The 22,749-nt window shown below is 34.1% G+C and overlaps 1 protein-coding gene and 1 pseudogene across 2 annotated transcripts; both read right to left on the reverse strand.

The window, feature by feature from the left end:
- Window positions 1-2,837: 2,837 nt before the first annotated feature.
- Window positions 2,838-4,381, reverse strand: LOC149577868 (chalcone synthase). Its single transcript, XM_089826126.1, has 2 exons — window positions 4,107-4,381; window positions 2,838-4,018 (listed from the first exon to the last, which is right to left on the reverse strand). The coding sequence occupies exons 1-2, from the start codon at window positions 4,297-4,299 to the stop codon at window positions 3,024-3,026; spliced, it is 1,188 nt and encodes a 395-aa protein (XP_089682252.1). The 5' UTR covers window positions 4,300-4,381; the 3' UTR covers window positions 2,838-3,023.
- Window positions 4,382-15,838: 11,457 nt separating this feature from the next.
- LOC149577869 (chalcone synthase-like) lies at window positions 15,839-17,316 on the reverse strand (annotated as a pseudogene). Its single transcript, XR_016363975.1, has 2 exons — window positions 17,056-17,316; window positions 15,839-16,967 (listed from the first exon to the last, which is right to left on the reverse strand). The product of XR_016363975.1 is annotated as a chalcone synthase-like (transcript).
- Between the last annotated feature and the right edge of the window lie 5,433 nt (window positions 17,317-22,749).

Here is a 22,749-nt window from a genome sequence, read left to right on the forward strand (position 1 = left end):
AAATCCAAACACCTCAATGGTGTAGACCACTCAGGGTTACCGTCATGATCCATCACAACAAAAGATCAACAAGGTTGCATCCATCAAGACGACTTACAAAAGTCAAATGGGAGAGGCACTACACCAATTACTTCCCGAGACCCAAGGAAACAAAATGCATGGAAGGGCCCAAGAAAGCTAACGGGACATAGAATAGTGCATGGGGCCAGTTAGCAAAGATTCATCTCCACATTGCATGTACCTTGGAGCGTAGTAAGTGCTGAATACCCAAGAGTTTAAGCAAGCCAATGAATTCTCTTTAGTAAAAAATAATGCCTAAACAATGGATGCACAAAGGTTGGAAGGTGTCAGATTTAGGTGGAGTTGCTGACATGTGATGGCCTGAGGAGGAGATTCCCTTTACAAAAAAAATATATTTCCCTTCAAACATAGATGGAGGATCTCAGAGCAAAGTCAAGAAGCCCCAAGATGGAGCACGTGAACACAGGGTATGAAAAAAACACATCGCCCAAGTGTACAAGCTAGTGTAGGCTCCTTGAGATCTTGAGTATGCATGGGGACAAGCATGCAAAAGGCATGCCAAAAAATAATATCACCAACAGGTACAAGTGCAATCTAAGAAGGATGAAGCAAAGGTTGAGACGAAGTTTGGACCACCAAAAATCATAGGGTACACCCAAATGAAAAATGTCAACCTCTAATCAACTCACATGTGTATCTCCACTTCTCAAGGTGCTGACACTCGATAATCGTGTCCAGGTGAAAATAGCCTGGTTGCAAAAAAAATTGCCTCAGATTTCAACAACATCCAAATTGGATGTATTTTATATGGAAATGGGGGTTTTCGAGCACTTTGATCTCAATGGTGATGTCTATTTCTATTCAAAGTGCTCCAAAAATAGGTCCCCTGAGATCCAATATAGAATCCTCTAAAAGCCACAAATGTGAAAATAGATGTCAAATCTCTCACAGACAGAACATGAGCATGAAGATCTGGAGCTCTGATACCATGTTGAAGTTGATGAAAGATCAACCCCATAGCTCCCAAGAATCACCTACATGCAAACACCTGTCACAGAAAGAGAGGAGGAAAAGCTACAGAGGCTGGAATTCCTTAATCCACAGATGAGACATTGTCGATGAGCAAAAATAGAAATTGATATTATCAAAAGTGAATTAATCAATTACAAAGAGATCAACGCTTATAAAAGGAGATGAAACCCCTAACAAGTAACTAACCTAGGTTGCATGATAATAATTAATAAAAGAATTAATTATCATATGCCCAAAGTTTAGCTTAAGTAAACTAGAGATAATAAGTGACTTAATAATTAAATCAATATGATTTAATTAATAAGAAAAAACTTTATTATTCTAACAATTGTTTTTCCATTTGTTTTCAATAGTGATGGAGATAATTAAAGCTTATTTTGGCACAAGCAACCACAATGCCAAAAATGTAAATAAATAGATGTTTTGCACATCGTACAGAATGTTGATTTGATCATTGCAAATAATTATTGGATAAAGCATAACATTTCTTATTTAGAAGATGCTTTGAGATACTCCGATTTGTGTTGTCAAGGCATTGACCTTTGTTAATAGCCAACATTCTCAATAATTTCTCAAGGAGATCAACAATATGAAAATGTCTACTTGCAGGAGAAAATGCACAAAAAATCAAATTAGTTTGGATATGATTTGGATTCTGAACATTCCATTTTTTAAAAATGCACAATTGATTTTAAAACCAAAGAGAAAAAAAATTATTATAACTTATAAAATGAAGAACTTGTTAGTTAAGAGTGGTACGGATATTGATAGAGGACACATTCTAGATCATATTTCTTTGAGGCATTTTGTGAAACAATTCATGTACATTATTTATGCTTATACATTTTAGGTTCATGTCTAGAAGGGCAGTTGTAGCTACATTTTAAAAACTCCTCTATCTATTATTATGCTTATGGATGCCCATACCCTTTTCCAAATTCATAGACAAAAAATAGAATCTCCCAAATAATGTTTTTTTGTCTAAAACTATGTATTAACATATCCAAAAATCTGGGAAATGAGCACTCTAAAATGCAGACGAGAATCAACAAATAAAACCTCCAAAGATAGAAAGGCATTGAAAATTTTGTTAATTCCCTCAAAATTCATAGAGCCATCACACTTAGATTGTGCACAAAAGAAAAAAGACTAAATAGTAACTCAAATTTTGCACTAACATAGAAACCCCCTTGTTAACATAATAATGAACATAGTAGCAACTTATGTAGAGCTCTCACAAATGCCTCAACTCTGACTCAAGTTTGCTTGAAGTGCATGCTTCAATTTTGTGAAGAATAGGTTTACAAATTCTCTTTAATAATCATAAAACTAGAATTGAAATAAGTTTGATAGATACTACACCGAAGGCTAAGTGTTCTCTCATTTTAATTATTGTAGGAGCATGTATATTCCATAAGAAGAGTTATTAGTGAAACTTTTTTTTATTATGTAAAGCTTTAATTGTGCTTTCAAATCAAAAAACTATTGGATATCACTTGCACCTCCTTTAGGTGCAATTGGTAGTGTTATATATATATATATATATTTACCACATTCATCTGAAAATTATGAGTTAGATTCTATTTAATAAAATTATTTTAAAAATATGTTTTACTGTTATTTGTACTTTATTTAATTATTATAATTAATTCTCCACTGCATTACGCAAAACTATCTTGCTATCAAAGAAATTGCTTATTTTATTTTATTTTAAATTGTGGTATGGGTTTGTAATGAAATTGCTGACGCCAGCACTTTTGAAAAGCCCGGTGATGAGACTTAACTTTTCGCAATGTTTAGTTAAATTTCTGGAAAATGAAATCTACACTCGACCATTACCTTATTGTGTGTGTGACTCATGAGACTCACACGGCATACGATTACTCACTCAAATTACAATCGAAATGAATTGGTTTTAGACCAACGACCGAATGCATTTGTCAATCATGTCTTTGACAGAGATTTGTTTATCATACGACTGGAACGCTCTTCAGAACCACGGTCTCCACTGTCAGTCCGGGTCCGAAACCAAACAACACTCCCATGTCGAGACCCTCTCCCGTGGTCGCACATCCATTTTCCCTTGACGATCTCCTCATCTCATCCAAGATAAACAGCACGCACGCGCTCGACATGTTCCCGTACTCACTCAACACGTGTCTCGTTGCTCGCATCTTCTTTGGGTCCAGTTCCAATTTCGACTCCACCTGATCCAGAATTGCAGGACCTCCTGGGTGGGCGATCCAGAAGAGGTCGTTCCAGTTAGAGATGTCGAATTGCTGAAATGCTTCCACCAGAGCCTTTTCAATGTTCTTCGAGATCAACCCGGGAACGTCCTTCAACAAATGGAATGTCAAACCGACCTCTCTCAGATGCCCATCAATGGCGCCCTCGCTGTCGGGCAGAATGGTCTGAGCAGTCCAGAGGAGCTCGAAACAGGGCTTCTCTATTTCAGGAACAGGGTCTGCTCCAACTATCACTGCCGCCGCGCCATCGCCGAAAAGAGCCTGCCCGACCAGACTGTCGAGATGGGTGTCTGTCGGGCCGCGGAAAGTTACGGCGGTGATTTCACTGCAAACGACCAGAACTCGGGCTCCGCGGTTATTTTCAGCGAGATCCTTTGCCACTCTGAGAACCGTTCCGCCGGCGAAGCAGCCCTGCTGGTACATCATCACTCTCTTCACGGAAGGGCGGAGGCCGAGGAGTTTGGTGAGCTGGTAGTCTGCGCCCGGCATGTCGACGCCGCTGGTTGTGCAGAAGATGAGGTGGGTAATCTTGGATTTGGGCTGACCCCATTCCTTTATCGCCTTCGCGGCCGCCTCTTTTCCCAAGCGGGGAACCTCGACGACGACCATGTCCTGTCGAGCGTCGAGAGAGGGGGCCATGTAAGCGCAGACATTGGGATTCTCCTTCAATATCTCCTCCGTCAGATACATGTACCTCTTCCTAATCATCGACTTCTCGCCTGCGACATCAAATTCATTGTAACCATCAGGCCATAGAAATGTAAAGCAATGAATATTAAACTATGTAAATGTGGTATGTGGACTTACACATTCGCTTGAATTTCTCCTTGAGCTCGACCTTGTGTTCGCTGTTGGTGATGCGGAAGTAGTAGTCGGGGTACTCGCTCTGCTCAATTGCATTGGGGGGAGTGGCAGTGCCGATGGCCAAGACTGTTGCAGGACCGTCGGCCCTCTGGGCTTTCCGTAGTGCCTCGAGATCCAGCATCTTCCCTGCTGACATGATGCTGATTAAACTATTAAACTCAAAGATATGTTAAGAGGGGAAAGATGGTTTCCCGAGCAGAGAGGAGAAGAGAGTGGGTACTTAAATTGAAGGGGAGAACTGTATTTATAAGGGAGGATAGCGGGGAATAAAGAAGTAGCTAAGAAATGTGGTTAGAGGCACGTCACGTGGTGCGGAGTTCACCATCTTCCAAGTTGGTAGACCGTGAATGAATGAAGAGGATGCGGAAGGGGAGGAGGGGTAGGTGGCCATCGTGGGCTGTGTTAGTTCATGTGCGCACGCATTTTAAGAAAGGTAGGGCCCTTTCTTGGCCAGATTGCCGCCGATGGAAATAGAAGTTTAACATTTTATTTTGTCGGAAGAGCAATCACGCACTAAGTAGATTGTATTTGCGTCACATCAATAGATAATCGCAGTCTGCATGCTGGATTGTATTATGGACGTAAACTAGATCTTTATTTCGACTAGTGCCATTTACAGTAACATGTGTCAGGAATCTAAGAGGGGAAAACCTTGAGGGAAAGAGGTCGATCTTGGTGCAGGTCTCTGCTCGGTATAGTACTTTCTAAGAGGGGAAAACCTTGAGGGAAAAAGGTCGATCTTGGTGCAGGTCTCCTGCTCGGTATAGTACTTGGTCAAATGGGAAGACCATTAAACATATCAACAAAAATATTTTTTAAATTGTTAATTATTTATTTAATCTAATTATTAATTTTAAATTTAAATGTCATTTTTTAAGTTCATGCCTCCCGAGGATTCATTTGATGCCAAGATTATTTATTATTGTACAATCAATCTCAGAATTATTGAGCATGTCTATAGTTTAATAATTTTAATATATTAAAAAGAATTGGAAAATACTATTTAATTGTAATTCTATTGGTCCTTATAGAAAATGGCAATGAAAAGAAAAAAAATCTACAACTCAATTAGGAAATTTGTCACTTTATACATTTATTAAAGTCACCAATATATTTATTTCATTAAATGTTAATAAATGTGACAACTGTGTTCCATAATCTTCTCATGATATGTGGTATCTTTCAAACATATTGCACATATTGGCCTCTCATTTTTGAACAAAAAATTAGAAACAACAAATAGGTTTTGTGCATTGTTAATATTTCACCTTAATAATCTTCAGCTCTGCAATTGCTGTCATTTTCATTTTGTGGGTAGAAGAATTTATGATTTCTCTACTATTTGCAATGGCATGGAAAGAAAGAAATTGGCTTCAAGGAATTTCTTTTTTTGATTTTGGGGGATTTTGGTAAGTAGTTTAACAAGTTTGGAAGAGAGGATTTTCTTTGTTTTGATTTTGTACTAATTTGGTGGGATTTTAAATGTTGACAAGCCTGGTTTAATTTTTTTTTTAAACTTGAAAAATTAGAATATATGGTGTATGAGATAGGAAAGGCAATATCTAAGTGATAAATTGAACATGTTGACCTTGCCTTAATCCCTCACACCAAAAAAAATGTTAGATTGAAGTTAGCCACACAATTGTTTCATTTTTATTTGTATATTGAAATTTACAGAAATCAAAAATTTTTTCAATGGTAAAAACAACTCTAATTCTTCTTGTGTCTCAGACTTATGTTTCTAGCTATATTTTAAAAAATTTAAAATTATGGTTTTTTTCTTTCTTTTTTCTTTTTTTTGAGATTCCTATGCATTGACATAGCTTTTGGGGATATTTACATTTTCAAAAACTCAATTCTACTAATCCTACACAATCTTGAAGAAATATAATATCCTCTAGCTACACACATTAATTAAAAATACGTGTACATAAAGTCTTGTAGCAATCTTGTCTACCGACAGAGAAATTTGAAGGGGCTGTACTAAATGTTGCAATATTTGTTGTCCTTATAATTGGTGTCATTGCTCTCTTTTTTTTCTTTATTACTACAAATGTCTAAGGTTTCTTAAGGATTATATGTGCTTCTCTCCATTTTTTGAATCATTTTTTATTAAATTAAAAATATTATATCATCTCATTTTCTAGCTTTCTATTCAATTTCAGTGTAGTGGGCGTGCTTGCAATTTTGGGTGGGCAGATTCCTATTGTTATTACAGAGTTATATGGTGATGTTGAGCATGCCTGTGGCTTATTTTTCAGTGTGCTTACTGAATGAACTACCTGGGTGCTCTTAGTAGCTTTAGTAATTTATAATTTGGTAGTTGTTTTGGCTCCATCTGGTCCTCTTAATTTGCTAGTAGATATTGCTTCAAGAAGAGACGAACAACTTCCTACTTTGATTTATAAGGCCAAACCAGCCATTGTATGCCGAAACAGAATGCCTCAAAGATATGTGTCCTCAACCACACCAATGATTCAGTATATACACAAAATGGATTTTAAAAGAAAAAAATTGATTATGCAGTATAAAGTAAATTTTGTAACCTTTACTAGCATCCTCCCTATTTTTACCAAAATGGAATATATAATATGGAATATACTTTCTTTAAGAATAAAAGATAGATAGATTTTGTTATAGTACTTGTAGAATTTTAAGGAAATATATGTTTCCAACATCTTATTACCCAAGAATAAAGTAGTCTAGTGCATTATTCCTTAATCCTTTGAAAGGTATGCTTAAAATGATTTCTTAAAGGTTTCTATTTAATATTTCAAAATCAATTGCTATATTCAAAACTACAACATCATGAATTTGCAAAAAATAAGTCCTAGATGATTGTATCCATTAACTTGGTAGAATAATATCACCTAGAAAAATATCCAACTGAACAACCAATAATGTTTTTAATTGGAAAAAAATATAAAATCTACAATTAGATATATTTATATTTCCTTCTATTAGTTGCAAGCCTTACATAATTGTATTATGCACATACTCAAGTTTTCACAATTTATGTAAGCACTTTTTCAACAATAATTTTAAAATTCATAAGATAATATAGTTAAATTTCATTGAAATATGTATTTCATGTGCTTACCTAATGCAATCTTATTAAAGCTTGAGCTATTAAGATTTTCATATTGGTGTTCACTAGAAATTTTGGCCACTTCAATAGATACTAATTATTTTATAGATACTAATTATTTTATTTATTTATAATAAAAATTCAAACTGAAATTTCTCTTGGAACTTACTTCCTGCCAACATTCAATCTTTCCAGCAGCCCATAGTTGGTAGTTAAATGCATTTAAATGATTATTGTTTAGAAGATGGCTTATTATACAAGCTTCCTCATCTCCACTCCTCCTTTTTGTTACCCACTACCAAGTAAGGTTCCACATGTTGATGGTCTACCCAAGATTTTCAATCACAAAAATAATCATTGCAGAAATATTTATATCATTTCAGGACAATCAGACTTCCCATGTATTCTAGAGACATTCTTCTACTTAAGTTTGTTGTGGCTTATTTTAGCACAAATCAATAGGTTGCCAAAAGAGCATCTTTGAGACAATCACTTTACACACATCAAGTATAATTTCTTATAAGTTTTGAGGGCTTGCAACTAAAAATGAAAGGGGAACATTTTATATAACTGTATAGGTCTTAAAACGAAGAATGAAAGAGAATTTAGGAATTTGAAGTATTTGAGAGTGATTAATGCATATTTCATGTCTCTTCATTTTTGTAAGGCATTTTTACTTTAAAACTATAATCTTTTATCAAACTTTATGCATAGAGGTGGCTGGTAATATTGTGAAATTGTTTTTAGACACTATTTTGGAGTGCTATAATTGTGGTTGTCTAATTTTTCCTTATCATTGTCCACAAAGAGTACTATAGCTCATCTCTAATGAAATTGTGGTCAGTTATTTTAATTCTACTAAAAGACTTCTTCATAAAATTTATGTTTCTTAATCAAATTCTCATTTTACCATTTCTTTCCCAAAAATCATTATACTATAGGAAAGAACTTTGACATTTGCGTCTCTAGTTTAATATAGTAATTTGATTATTTTTCAAATGTTTATTTTAAAGCACAAATATATTTAGAGTATACTTGTCAACTTCAATATTTTATTCTGTTATTAGATAGTTTTAAGGCATTCAATTCATTGTCTTAATTATTGAATATTGTTAAAGCATCAATTTGAATTATTTTCATAAATGAGTAATCTAATAATTATTAATGTGTTTATCCATTTCTAAAGTCTAATTTTACTCAACATAAAAGACGTAGGGATCATCTTTCCAAGCTAATGATGCAATCAATGCATTTAAGATATATATTAAATAACTTGTATTTTATCAAGATATATAGTAGAGAAATGAGACATATAGATCTAATTGAAAATATTCTAAATGGACAAAAACTAAACACAATGTTTATAGTAGATTGAAAATATTATATCCTAATATAAAGTAAAAGAGATACATAATAGTTATTCCAAATGCAAATGAAGTTACTTGTAAAAGACGATAAATCAAATTTATAAATTATTTAATAATAAAATCAATTATCAAGCATTGCATCAAAGAACATTAATACCATATATCTTCTTATAAAGATAACATCTTTAATCAACAATCAATTATTTTAACCAAGAATACCTACAAGAAATACATCTACATTGTAAGGTTAAAAACAAATAACTTTAGTGAAAATAGTTTTGACCAAACAAGCAATGAAATAATTAAATATATGATCATAATTAAAGTATTTTGAATTCTATGAGATGCATTCATTGATTCATAGATCTTGCATGTTTAAATCCTAACATAATATATTTCTAAATGAAACTTTAGAGTTCCACAACACTTTGTGTGACACATCTACAAATACATTATTTTCTTAAGTATATTGTTCACGCAAACATCAAACAACTATATTATTGGGAGTTTTCTATCTACAATAGTATTGTTTCATACTATATTATTAAATCTTTGTTATGGCTTGTGTTTCCTTCATTTCTTATTCATAAGTATTTGTTTGTGTCTACATATATATAATCTTTATAAAAGTTCATATTTATTTTTTATTTTATTAAATGAGATACAACACTAGAATAAGTATCAAATATAGTAATAAATTATATATTCAGACTTTGACTAATTATTGTAATATATATGTTTGACCTAATAGAATCTTCTCATAACTAATATGGAAATGATAGCAACTTCCTACAAATCATGAACATCCTTTTGTTTCTTTTAAGTCTTATATTTTAGGGCCTTTCATTTTCATCTTATATTTTAGGGCTTTTCATTTTCACCATTATTTCATTGCTTTAAGTGGAGAAAGTTGTGGGTTTCTGCTTTTATCTTATTTAAAGGCCAACTAATGCCCTCTTTTTTTGGTAGAAATCATCATCCAAGTTGTAGAAATATAGTTTTCTTCTCTTGAAACACATAAATAACTAATATTGGTACAATGTATTGACCTATGTAGAAATAATAGAAATACATGTGTTATAGATTGCTAATCTTCTATCTATTTTTTTGTGTATATGGTTGATTAAAAAAATTGAATGCATTTCTAGGCCTCTTTTATCATTCTCTTAGTGATAACTTCTATTAATATTTTTCAATATTTACATCAACTTTGGAATCATAGCACTAGTAGAATTTTGACAAATAAATGACTACGTGACTAAAAATTTTAGTCACGAGACTAAAAAGTTTAGTCATGTGACTAAAAGTGATGTAGTGAATTCCATATCTGCATAAGATGAGATACATAAGGATAGTTTTAAAGTGTGAACCGAGCAAAGAGCACCCATACCAAGTTTGAGCATAGTTGATGCCAAGCACCAGTATCAATGTTAGTTGTGACCAAGTCATAGTGCAAACCGAGCTCTTGTGTGGATTGAGTTGTTATGCTTGATTGAGTTGTGATTGAGAACATAAATATTGTCGCGACCAAGTTTGTGTCATGACTGAGCAAGTGAATGGAAGTATGAATGTCGAGTTGTCTAATAAATGTTGAGATAATTGCCATGCACTATACTTATAATATATATGGAATATTAAATACAAGGCTATTTCGATCATTTGAAGATATTTAGTCAATTTTGAGTTCATTTCTTCATTCACCTAGTGCTTTGAGATTTTGTAGAGTAATATCAAGGCAATTCCAGAGCAATTTATGTAAAGTTTGCAGGGATCTATTGCACATTGTTGGTGAAATTGAGTAAGTTTGTAAAGTCTATTTGAGCCAAGTTTGATTATTTTGTGAAATTGTTTGAAGTTCACAAACCCTAGTTTACAATGGCTTCATTTATGTGTGGAAGATGAAAGGAGGCATTGAAGGACAAAAATGCACATGATATTGTATGAAATGATGTGTGCCCTCCTCCAAAGTTCAAAGAATATCCAAAGATCGCGATGACTAGAGTGCATTTGGAGTGTTGTCATCTATTTGTCCACGAGTCATTATGGTGCATAATGTGTGATCATGCTACATGTGTAAGATTGAAGAAATTGGTGATTTTGAGTTGAGGAATACATATAATAAGCTATGTGAGAATGGAGTATTGAAAGAAGAAAATAGAGTTGTGGCCAAGAAAGGGGTAACTCATGCACTAGATTTTCCTAAAGTTTTCAAGGTCAGTTGGATTAAGATCATTCTAAGAAGATTGTAGATATGGAATTGTAGTTGGAAAATGGGCCAGTAAAGATTACTAAATCAATCATCCATCAAGTTACTTGTTACCCTACCCTTGACAGAGTGAAAACTGTATGATGCCAGGCCAAGAATAAAATTGAAGAACTTACCAACGCAAAATGGAATGGCTGAAGAATGCTCATTGATGTAATTGATGATCTGGTCATTGAGTTTGCCAAAAACTCTAAATATTTCCACAAAACTAAACACCACCAATTTCCATAAAAAATTGCCTGACATAAAAAGGTTGCAGGTACATGAAATCCCAACTAGTAATAAGATGGACGGCTTAAACATCACACACTAAGCTTCATTCCAACACTAAAAGTGTTAAATAGTCAAAGCTGACTTATTTTTTCCAAGCTTAATTTTCTCCTTAGTTTGTAATGTTTAAGAATGGCCGTAATAAGAAGACACAGACTACTCTTAGAAAACTACCCATGTAGAAGATTACAAGCAGGCCACGTTGGTAGGAAGGCTTGGAGTGCGGCCAATAGAAAGCACACCTAATAAAAAGGTGTTTCCTCCAAAATTTTGCTTCACCAAAGAAAACATGCACTGGGGCGGCGTTACAATTGAAGGCTTCTGGTCCCTAATAAAAAATCGCGCCAAGATCAACCCCAAATCAATCACCTTCTCCCAACAAAATATAGCCCATGCGGTGTAGACTCCCAAAAATTACACTTAGTGTCAAGAAAGACATGGATGATGAAGCTCAAGGTTGGTGTCACACTGTCCAATAGTCACAAGTAGCAGGGTGCATAAAAAATGTGCACGTACCAAATAATGGTGTCAAGGATGGAGGGGTGAGAGTCACTTAAGTGACTATTTGACCGGGCCCAAAAAAAATTATAATAAAGTATCCCACACACCTGTGGACGACTAAATCAACCCCAAATTTGTCATCTCCAAAGACAAAAACTTCTTCCCACAAATCACAAGCCTTAAATGGGTCACACGAACTAAGCAAAGGGGGACTAATTGAAAATTGTGCCTCCATTGGTGATTGACCAGAAGCCTAAGTGCTTCGTAGCATGCGTGCATGGGGGCACGTTAGTTTTGAACGAACTGATCTTGAATGAAGCGTGGGAGAGGGGTGCCAAAAAATACAAAATCCAAAGAATGAAGGATGTGAGAGAAATAAGGAAGTTGTCAACAATAACCAGCGTCGCTGTTTGTCACACCTACAAATCGCAGTTACAAGTCTGCCAATGACAGATCACGTGCACCAAAAGAAATGCCAAGACACTAAAAAACTCACCAAGTGGGTGCGATTTGCAGACAACCATCACAAACCACCTTAGATTTTTTCTTTTTAAATAATGCCCATCATTAAAAGTAAAAACCTTAATTTTTTACTAAAAATTCCAAAGATCATCAGCTCAATTTGTGTGCCTAGGTCAATATGACCTAGGTGCAAAACAATTTTGTGTCAGATTTCAACAGCATCTAAATTGGATGTATTTTATACAAAAATAGGGGTTTTTAAGTACTCATAGTTCAATGATGATGTATGTTTGAGCTCAAAGGTCTTTAAAAAATAGTTGTCCCCCCAGATCCAATACAAAACATTTCTGAAAACTGAAAGCCTCTAAAAAATATTACAGATCTGAAAAACCAAGCCAAACCTCTTACAAACATAACAAGGGCATGAAGATCTGATTCTTTGATACCATGTGGAAGTTGATAAAAGCTCAACCCCATAGCTCCTAAGAATCACCTATATGCAAACACCTATCATATAAAGAGAGAAGCAAAACCTATGGAGGCTGGAATTTCCAAATCCATAGATGAGAGATTTTCGATGAAAAAAAAGAAACATTGCTATAATCAAAAGTAAATGAGTTAATTATTACAAGGAGATCAAACCTTATAAAGAAGATCAAAACCCTAAAAGGTAAAACCTAGGTTGCACTATAATAAGTAATAACAATATTAATTATTAGATGCCTAAAGTTTAGCTTAAGTGAAATAAAGTAAATTAGAAAATATCTAATTACTCTAACATTTAGCTTAACCCAATTATTGTGTTATTTTTTTCCCTTTTTTTTCACTTTTTTGTAACAACAAGTGACCATTGGCAAGCTATTTTTTATCACTTACCTCTTAATGGTGCTGTAAAAATAGTTTTCACCACTAAAAATTTTGTTTCCACTCAATATCTGTCGGAAACTAGTTTTTAGATAATAACTAGCCACCAATGCCTAAAGACTTTCATTGATAGATCTTTTGATGCTCTTTTTTTCTTCTTTTTCTCATTTTTGTAATCTAAATATCTATCCTTTATTCATCCCAAATCATTACAGAGATTGTATCCAATATTTTTCTATAGAAAGTCTTTCCTCAAAGGTCTATGTATTTAGTATTTTTCTACTTTATATAGCTTACATACTTCTATGCACACACGCACACATGAAGTCTATAACAACCACATACAAGAATAGACTCTGCCTATTTTGTTTCATATGCAATAAATCAATGGCTTGCAAAATGCCTTAAACTATGACCACTCAATGGAAACGTATTTGTTACAATAACTACCTAAAATAACATGTTTTGGTTCCTTTTACATGACAAATATACTGTTATAGATCCATACGAAATTCCCATATTGAGGTGGTAAAGATTATTCATGAGTGCCCTTAAACCTTATCTCAAACACGTGCATCCATGAACTACATATGAAAATTGGCTTTGTTATATCTCTTTATATAGACACTCATACGAAAAAGGTGTCTTTTATAATAGTAGAGAAAATTCTCTCCAAACTACAATAGGAAGATTTGCCAAGGAGATACGAGTCATGTTTATAAGTGACAAGAAGTCTATTAGGAAATAGTAGATCTAACAAGTTACATATCCTACCTTATAGGTCACAAGAAGTTTGAATATTGACAAGAATTCAAATTTCTCTCTTTCCATTAACATGCTAGAAGATGTCATTCCAAGCCTTAAAATATCATGTAAATTAGTAAAGACAATCAATAACTATTTTCATATTCTACTTTAAAACTATATTAAATATCCATTATTAATATTTAATCACATGTAACGTGGAAGAGAAAAATGCTATAATATTGGTAATGAATGACCTATGTAAACAAGTGCAAAGATATAAGAAAATAGGTAAAAGATGGTATAAAATGGGATGTAATTAGCTCTCATCACTTGATAAACTACATGCATGTGGATTACATAAATTTGGGTCCCATTTTGAAAGGCAATGCTAAAATCAACCCTAGTGCTAGAGGCTTTTTTGTGGTAGTTTCTAATAATTCTTTGTGATAATTAGTAGACTTGGAAGGATAAGTGCACTTACTAATGGTTAAACCTTGGTACTCTTAGGCTTCAACCTAGCCAATGAAATATTTGATAAGACTCCAATTAAGGTATGCTTCCAAACATTCATTTTTCTTAATTGTTTGAATATTGCTTTGAGGTTTTAGGCAAGTTGTCAATGAGGTATTTGGCAGAAGATGAAGGTTCTTTAAACTATTTCAACTACTTATTCTCAATTTTAGTGGATATAGACATGAAAGAGACCTCCCAAAGGATGTTTCTATAAAATCTATTGATAGATGTTGGTTACAACTTTTGGCTTATGAAGGGACTCCTTTTAGGTGCTAAGGTTATTTCTAAATAGTACATACTTTTGCTCATTGTGCCAAACATGAATTGGACAAAAAGAGCAACAAGGTGGAAATAAGTCCTTGCCCTTCATTATTTGGCAGAGAAATAAGAGTGCAAAGATAACAACTCAAAAGTATCAAAGGAAAAAGAAGATTGTATACATTAGATCAACAAACTCCAAAATACTTGGATAGGGTTTTGGGTTTGAAAGAGGGTAGTTTTAATTCTAAATATAGAAATATTGAATCAATCTATAGGTCATCTGTCACTAACAGTTCGGATGGGGGAAAAGGAACTCACATAATGAAGGTACAAGGAGCTTCAAATTGCTTAGTCATAATAGGACAACTGGAAAATTGATACAAGGAAGAGGTATTAGGGTATTTGTTGATTCATTGTAACCTGTTAGTGAGTTTTTTTAGAGTGGTAATTTGTTTAGCATAGGAGTTGGCTACTTGTCTATAGGTATACTTGGCATGTGCCCATCACAAAATTCAATTTTTAATAAAATAGTAACTATTTGGATTTAAAAAATATAAAAATTGTACTAGAGGACTAAAACAATATTTAGAAGTGATTTGTTTTTTAAAATAAAAAATCAAAGTAAATCAACATCTTGGAGGAAGCCTCAACCCATATCCTTTGCTCTTCAAGAATTGTCAAGAGTGGGGTTTGTTCAGCTTTTAAATTCCCTAAAAAAATTAATTATTTACTTGTGTTCTAATTATAATGAGAAAAGAATATATTATTAAATGACTTTCAATTATCCACACTTCATATAACAAAATCGTGCTCTTCATCTTTGTTCAATCCTTGAATGATAACTAGCAGAATGTTCATCCAATATTTAGTTTTTTATAACTTGGAAGAAATGATTGAGAGACCTTCAATAATCATTGACCATTAAAGTTTATTATTTGTCCAAGCATCTAGATACCACATTTAAGAAAATAATAGTTAAATCTTGAATAAAATTGCATGCCCCTATAGATATAAATTATATATCTTGTTTTTATTAAAGATTCCAAAATTTCCTTTCAATATACGATTGTCTATTACTTTACTGATAAAAAAAAACTTTCATATTTATTTTGGTAATTTTGAACATATGTATTTAAATTTTTTAACCATACATAACTAGAATGTATATAACATCGCTTTGAGAGTTTTATCAAACTCTAACCACCAAGAATACTCCTCATTTTCCGTCCAAAAATTTAGACTTCAGTTTTTTATCGAGAAAATCTTTCCCCGATACGAATCCAAACCGCATGATATTTCTCCTGCAGTTCTGGAGATAATATCCCACCACGCCAACTAGGAATCAGTTTCTGATTTTATTGGATACAAAATCTATTACGAACTTCATAAAAGAAAATAGTTATCCCACGTGTGACTGTAATACCTAGCAGTCAAACAACTAAAAAGTCAAATTTTCGAACATTCGATTACTGGAGTGGAACGCTCTTTAGAACAACTGGCTCCACGGTGAGACCCGGCCCGAACCCAAACAGAACGCCCATGTCCAGTCCTTCTCCCGAGGTCGCACATCCGCTTTCCTTTGACGATTTTCTCATCTCGTCCAAGATAAACAGCACGCACGCGCTCGACATGTTTCCATACTCGCTCAAAATGTGCCTGGTGGCCCTCATCTTCTTCGGGTCCAGCTCCAATTTCGACTCCACCTGATCCAGAATGGCCCGACCACCCGGGTGGGCGATCCAGAAGAGGTCGTTCCAGTTGGAGATGTTGAACTGCTGAAATGCCTCCACCAGAGCCTTTTCAATGTTCTTCGAGATCAACCGGGGAACGTCCTTCAACAAATGGAATGTCAAACCGACCTCTCTCGGATGCCCATCGATGGCGCCCTCGCTGTCGGGGAGAATGGTCTGTGCGGTCCAGAGGAGCTCGAAGCAGGGCTTCTCTATTTCAGGAACAGGGTCTGCTCCCACGATCACAGCCGCCGCGCCGTCGCCGAAAAGAGCCTGCCCAACCAGACTGTCGAGATGGGTGTCTGTCGGGCCGCGGAAAGTTACGGCGGTGATTTCACTGCAAACGACCAGAACTCGGGCTCCGCGGTTATTTTCAGCGAGATCCTTTGCCACTCTGAGAACCGTTCCGCCGGCGAAGCAGCCCTGCTGGTACATCATCACTCTCTTCACGGATGGGCGGAGGCCGAGGAGTTTGGTGAGCTGATAATCTGCGCCGGGCATGTCGACGCCGCTGGTTGTGCAGAAGATGAGGTGGGTACGTAATCTTCGATTTGGGCTGACCCCATTCCTTAATCGCCTTTGCCGCCGCCTCTTTTCCCAAGCGGGGAACCTCGATGACGACCATGTCCTGGCGAGCGTCGAGAGAGGGGGCCATGTAGGCGCAGACATTGGGATTCTCCTTCAATATCTCTTCCGTCAGATACATGTACCTCTTCCTTATCATCGACTTCTCGCCTGCAAGATAAAATTCCCCATAACCATTAAGTCATAGAAATGTAAATCAATGAAAATTAAACTATGTGAATGTGGTACGTGGGCTTACACATTCGCTTGAATTTCTCCTTGAGCTCGACCTTGTGCTCACTGTTGGTGATGCGGAAGTAGTTGTCGGGGTACTCGCTCTGGTCAATTGCACTTGGGGGAGTGGCAGTGCCGATGGCCAAGACTGTTGCAGGACCATCAGCTCTCTGGGCTTTCCTAAGTGCCTCCAGATCAAGCATCTTCCCTGCTGACATGATGCTGATCAATCTGTTAAACTCTCGGGCTAAATTAGTGAGGAAAGATGGTTGCGTAAACTGGGATTGAGCAGTGCAATTGAGAGGGGAGGGGAGCGATGTATATGAAGGCGGGAGAAATGAGTACGTTCTCGTAGTAGCTAAGAATTGTGGCTCCACGCAGTTCACGTGGCATAGAGTCGTCCATCTTCTGAGTTGGTAAAGCGTGAAGAGAGGAAATGATGCCGTGGAATGGTCGATGAGTGTTCAAAAGACATGGTGGAATGTGGTTGTTCATGTGGCTGCGGATACACTCACCAAAAGCAGGCATTTTTTGGGTAACTTTCAAAGGACAAATTTGTTTGAAATAAGAAAATACGTTTGATCGGGATCGTCACATCAAATAGATAGCTGCTGACAAAAATAAATCCAAGTTAGGAATTAGAATGTAAAACTGTTACGCTTCACGTCGAACTCATGTCAGTATGTCTTTCCCGAGGTAAACGTCTACACAGCAAACTTAAACGCATTTTAACGAGTATTTGTTTTTCAAACTTCAACGCATACGGTTTAGTTGGCTCCATATCCCGGCTCTTTCATAGAGGTGTTCCAAAGTTGAAATAGAAAGTGACATGTCACCCTCATGTTTATGTCTAATTGGTCTCATGTGTAAAGAAATTGATATAACTGATTTGTTGTTAAATTTATGGAACACTTTATTAGAAAAAAAAATTAGAATTTCCAACTTCAGCTGCACCCTGAGAATAGTAGAGTGAACCATTCAGTTACGGCCCGGTAGTAGGTGGGTGGGCTGGCTTACGGAAACCATATAACTATAGTACTACTACATAATAAGGGAGCTCATAAGTTTTTAGATTTAAAAAATATATTTCATTCAATTTTACATTCAAAGTCTGTTTGGTTGCAGGCATAGGAATGGAGAATAGGAATGTATATTAGAAATAGGAATGACTATTCCAATAACAGCTAGTTTTTTGGAATGGATATAAGCTCATTTTCGAAGCAAAATGGATATATGTATTCCTATTCCCTATTCCAATTGATGAATTATTAGCATAAATAAATTTAAAGTAAAAACTATTATTATATAGAGTATTTTATAAGGAATGATTATACCAACTATTAGAACATACTTAACTACTTGATCATCTTCTCTAATTCAAAAGACTAGCTTATATAATTTTTTTTTAATTTTTTTTTTTATATAAAACAACTATTTTCTCATTAGATTTTTTTTTTAAAATACAAATAAAGCAAAGCACATTAATATAATAAAGTAAATTTTATATCATTTTAGATTCTAATAGAATAATTTTAAAGTAAATAAAATAATTCGACATTGATTTTTTTGAAGTAATTTGTACATAGATAATATCTAAAGGGAAAAAAAATTGATAACTCATAATATTTTTTAGATTTAAATATATTTTAGATATCTATACCAATTAAATTATAAAATAGAATAAATGAGTAAGATAAACTTAAAATATAAAGTACATACTAATAAATAAATACACATAATTTAAATACAAGAAAACTGGACATTAGCTCCAACTTTGATACTGATTTAACTATGAAGATTTTATAAAGAAATCTGCCAATGTTCAAGAACTTAGAATATTTTACACCACAATTATTTAATTTGGGAATTGATACTCAAGTAGATTGCAAAATCAATTGAGATTGAACATGAGTTGTGAAATTGACCCCAATTCAACAAAATTATCCTTAGCTACACAAAATCAATCATTGATGTGATATTCTCTAACAATTGAGTCATCCCATCTGTTGATGAATAAACCTACAAGAAAATGTTGAGTTGTAAGATGAACTACTACGATGAAAACTCAAATAAATAGTGAACCTATTTATTAAATATTTCTTAAAGTATTGTATGAATAATTGTTGAATTGCATAATTTTGGCAAGGTACATATGACAAAAAGTAACTTGCCCTGATGAAGTGTTATAAAATATGTAGGCCCAAGGAATATGGTGGTCTTGGTATAAAAGAATCGAGTTGGCAAAATGAAGCACTACAGGCCAAACTAGTATAGAGAAGGTATCTAGAACATGACAGCAAATGGGAAAACATCCTTTATCATAAATACATAAACAATCTATAACCTATATCTTTAATTCAAACTAGAAATCCCTTGAAATGTTCTAAATTATGGAACTAAATGATGCAGTGCAGGGGTAGAAGCAAGGAGTTGGGTCTCAATTCCGTGGAACTCTGCATATTGAGATCGTGCTCTTTCAGAAATGGGTACCCAATTTAGGCTCGAGCACTTGATCTGAAATTTAAAAAATGAGCACCCATTTTTTTAAAAGTCGAGTACCTATTTTTTGTTTTCAAAAAAAGGGTACCCGTTTTTGAAAACATAAAAGATTTTTTTTTTTTTGGGGGGGATTTTATATGCCAATTTGACTTTTTCAAAATGGGTACCCATTTTTCGAATTTCAAATAACGGGTGTCTATTTCTTACAACATTGGGCATGATTTTTTCCTGCTACCTCAGATTTTTGTTCGGGATAGGTTTGGTGAGACCAAGCCTATATTTTGATCTTTCAAGATTTGGCTAAGGCATTGAACTAACAAATTCATGCCTTGCCATAATTTTTAGAGGGTCTTCCCAATCAATTTTTTTTTATGAAACAAAAACTCATTAAAGCTCTCACTGTCCTAATTTCATAAATATACATTTTATAGTGCTATAAATTTATTTACTATTTTTGCATTATTTTTTAATGAAAAGTGGTACCTAAATGTAAAATAGTGAAGTTCACTAAAACTTTAATAACTTATTTTATTTTATAAATTTTTTAAAAATTAATTTATATGTCATCAATCTACATACAATTCTTTTGAGTTTTTTTAAAAAAAGAATTTTTGAAAAAAGTGAAATTTTAATCAAATTATGGTGGCTGTGCATGAGAGGTTTTAAAATTTATCTTTATAGCAAATTAATAATTAATAATATAAAAAATATTCAATAAAAAATTAAGGAAAAATATTTTCATCAATCTTAGGTGTATTAGGCAACTCCATTTAAAAAGATTTATGAAAATTCATTTATTTGTGTCAAATTATGGTGTCTGTAGAATGAGTGTGGTGTGGTCCTGAAACAAGCATTTTGAAAAAGTGGTTTTTAAAGATCCATCCATACTAAAAACAAAATCTATCATATGGGTACACAAATAAATTACATATTTAGAAACTAGATTTTGAACACTAAAAATTTTATTTCTGAATTTTTTTAATATTCAATCTCCAAATACCTCAAATTTTGACATCAATTGACAAGAAATTTCAAAAATAGGAAAAATACTTCCACTTTTTGCCCAAAAGTGAGACCCAACTTCTTGCACTTACCCATAGGTATTTAATAACCAACAATCATACATGGGATATTGGAAATGAGTAGGAGGCCCTCTTTTGGGAAGATTCATGGGATGGATTTCTAGCTCCAAATAGTTTCAATTTACCTAACAACATAAATAATCCTCTAATACATCAGTGGGCTCCATATGTTAAAGACTATATAGAGGAAATGATAGAGGATAGATTTAGAGGCTAGTGTTGGAAACCTTTAAGGGAAACAAACTTTTCAAGGGAGGAAAAAAAAAAATTTGAATAATTATTGAGAAACTAACAAGTAAATCATAAAGGAAGGAGAAATAGGCTCATATGGGGAGTAGCGAAGAATGGGAAATAGTGTTAAACATGATAATGATACAATAGTGCATCTCCAAGGATGGGAAAAATGGAAATCTCCCTAAATTTATGTTGGGATAAAGCATGTCTTCCCAAAGCTGGCATTTTCCTATGGGTTGTACTACAGAGCAAAATTGAAATAGATAATAGATTTACAAAATTAGGTTTTGAGGGTCCATCAAGATGTGTTTTATGTGAAAAAAATTTATCCTAAAAAATGGTATTGATATTCTTCTCTTTGGGAAGTAAAGATGAATGAATCCTCCTCCAACACCCTTGTGAGAGTTTTGTGGCTAGATTTACAATATTTTATTGTGGAATCACATGGAGCCTCTAGTAATATTGTCACTATGTGGAACCCATTAAATGTTTGTGGGAATTTGACCTCTTCTAATTAGAATACTTAATCACTAGGTTTAATTCCAAAGTTGTGACTTGATTTATGGTGAGTCTTTATGCACTTAAGTATCACAATGGAATGAAGGAGGTATGAAATGAGATTACGTCCCTACTACAATAGTTCGCCTAGCCTAATAGAAAATATGAGTGTCATTGAAGACTATATAGATCACATCGTTAATTTTTCTAATTCCATTAAAACAAAATGAGTTTTTTTGACATTGACCTCACTAGACAAAAGTTTACTTTCTCTAACCATAGGATAGTTGTGGACCTCATTTAGGTGAGACTACAAAACTTACTTTTCTTTGCCAATTAGGATATATGAATTAGTTCCTTCCTTTTGCTCTAACCTGAACAATATTTTATCGTAATATGTTTCTAATGATTACAGTCCCTTCCACTATGAAATCATGTGGTGCACCAACCTTGGATTGCATTATTATGTCAAGGCATGGTGTAACTCACATGCGATTGAAACTCCTACATTTTGGGTGCTCCAAAATGTAGGAGTTTCAATAATGGAAAATGGTGAGCAATGCTAAGATGTAGATCAGTCGCCAAAGTTCCTATTATGCATTAGAATACAAACTGACCCTTAAACAAGTTTGATTAATTTTCAATCCAAAAAGTTAAAGGGGTGCATATGCAAGATTTGGGTTAAAAGGGGGATTTAGCTATTCTTTATTTGATAAAATGTGATTTAGTGATATAAGTATATGTAAATTATGAATTCAATGTTTGTTATGTGGAATTAATTAAAAGAGGAAAATACCTAATGAATATGTCATGTCCTCTTTTCAAATAATTAAAAATAATAATCTTTGCTAAGGCAGGCAGGCCCAAAAAGGTGAAGTTTTAGAAAAAGGGGATAATCTTTGGAAGCTAATGGACTAATAAATGAAAATTATTATTAAAATATGTTTTATTAACCCCTCTTGGATGTGAGTTAGGGTTATGCCCTCTTTTAAGGGGTTTGGAGGCATTTTGGGCTCATTCCAGAACTTGATTTTTGCGCATTGCTTTGTTGTTCTTCAGAGGCTGGTTGTGCTGAATAGTGCAGATTTGTGGATTTTCAAGTGTTTTTTGTAAGAGTTTGGTGTTTCCGGTTGAGTATTTCATATCAGTTTGGGTTGCTGCTGTATTTCAAACTTTTAGATGTTAAAATAGAGCTGAATATATGTACTTGGTTATTATTATACTTCTATGATATATTATCAGTGCTTTTGTGGTGTTTTCGGCTATTTTGTGTTGTTTTCTGGAGCTCGATGAGCATTTTTTTGGTCCTCTGTTTGGGAGCTATTGTGTAAATGTTATACAGATCTGGAAATGTCATTTTGTAGGCTATTATGCTGCTGAAATTTCTATAAAAGATGTCCATTTTC

Source organism: Cupressus sempervirens, chromosome 1 (genome assembly GCF_028749045.1).
Source record: "Cupressus sempervirens isolate cs-2001-9-10 chromosome 1, ASM2874904v1, whole genome shotgun sequence".
In the NCBI taxonomy this organism is placed as follows: domain Eukaryota; kingdom Viridiplantae; phylum Streptophyta; class Pinopsida; order Cupressales; family Cupressaceae; genus Cupressus; species Cupressus sempervirens.

Bases quoted from the DNA above. Each gene is read 5' to 3' on its own strand.
- LOC149577868 (XM_089826126.1), bottom strand. From the start codon at position 4,299: ATGTCAGCAGGGAAGATGCTGGATCTCGAGGCACTACGGAAAGCCCAG. The intron at 4,019-4,106 runs GTAAGTCCACAT...TTGATGTCGCAG, and splicing joins GGAGAAATTCAAGCGAATGT to GCGAGAAGTCGATGATTAGG.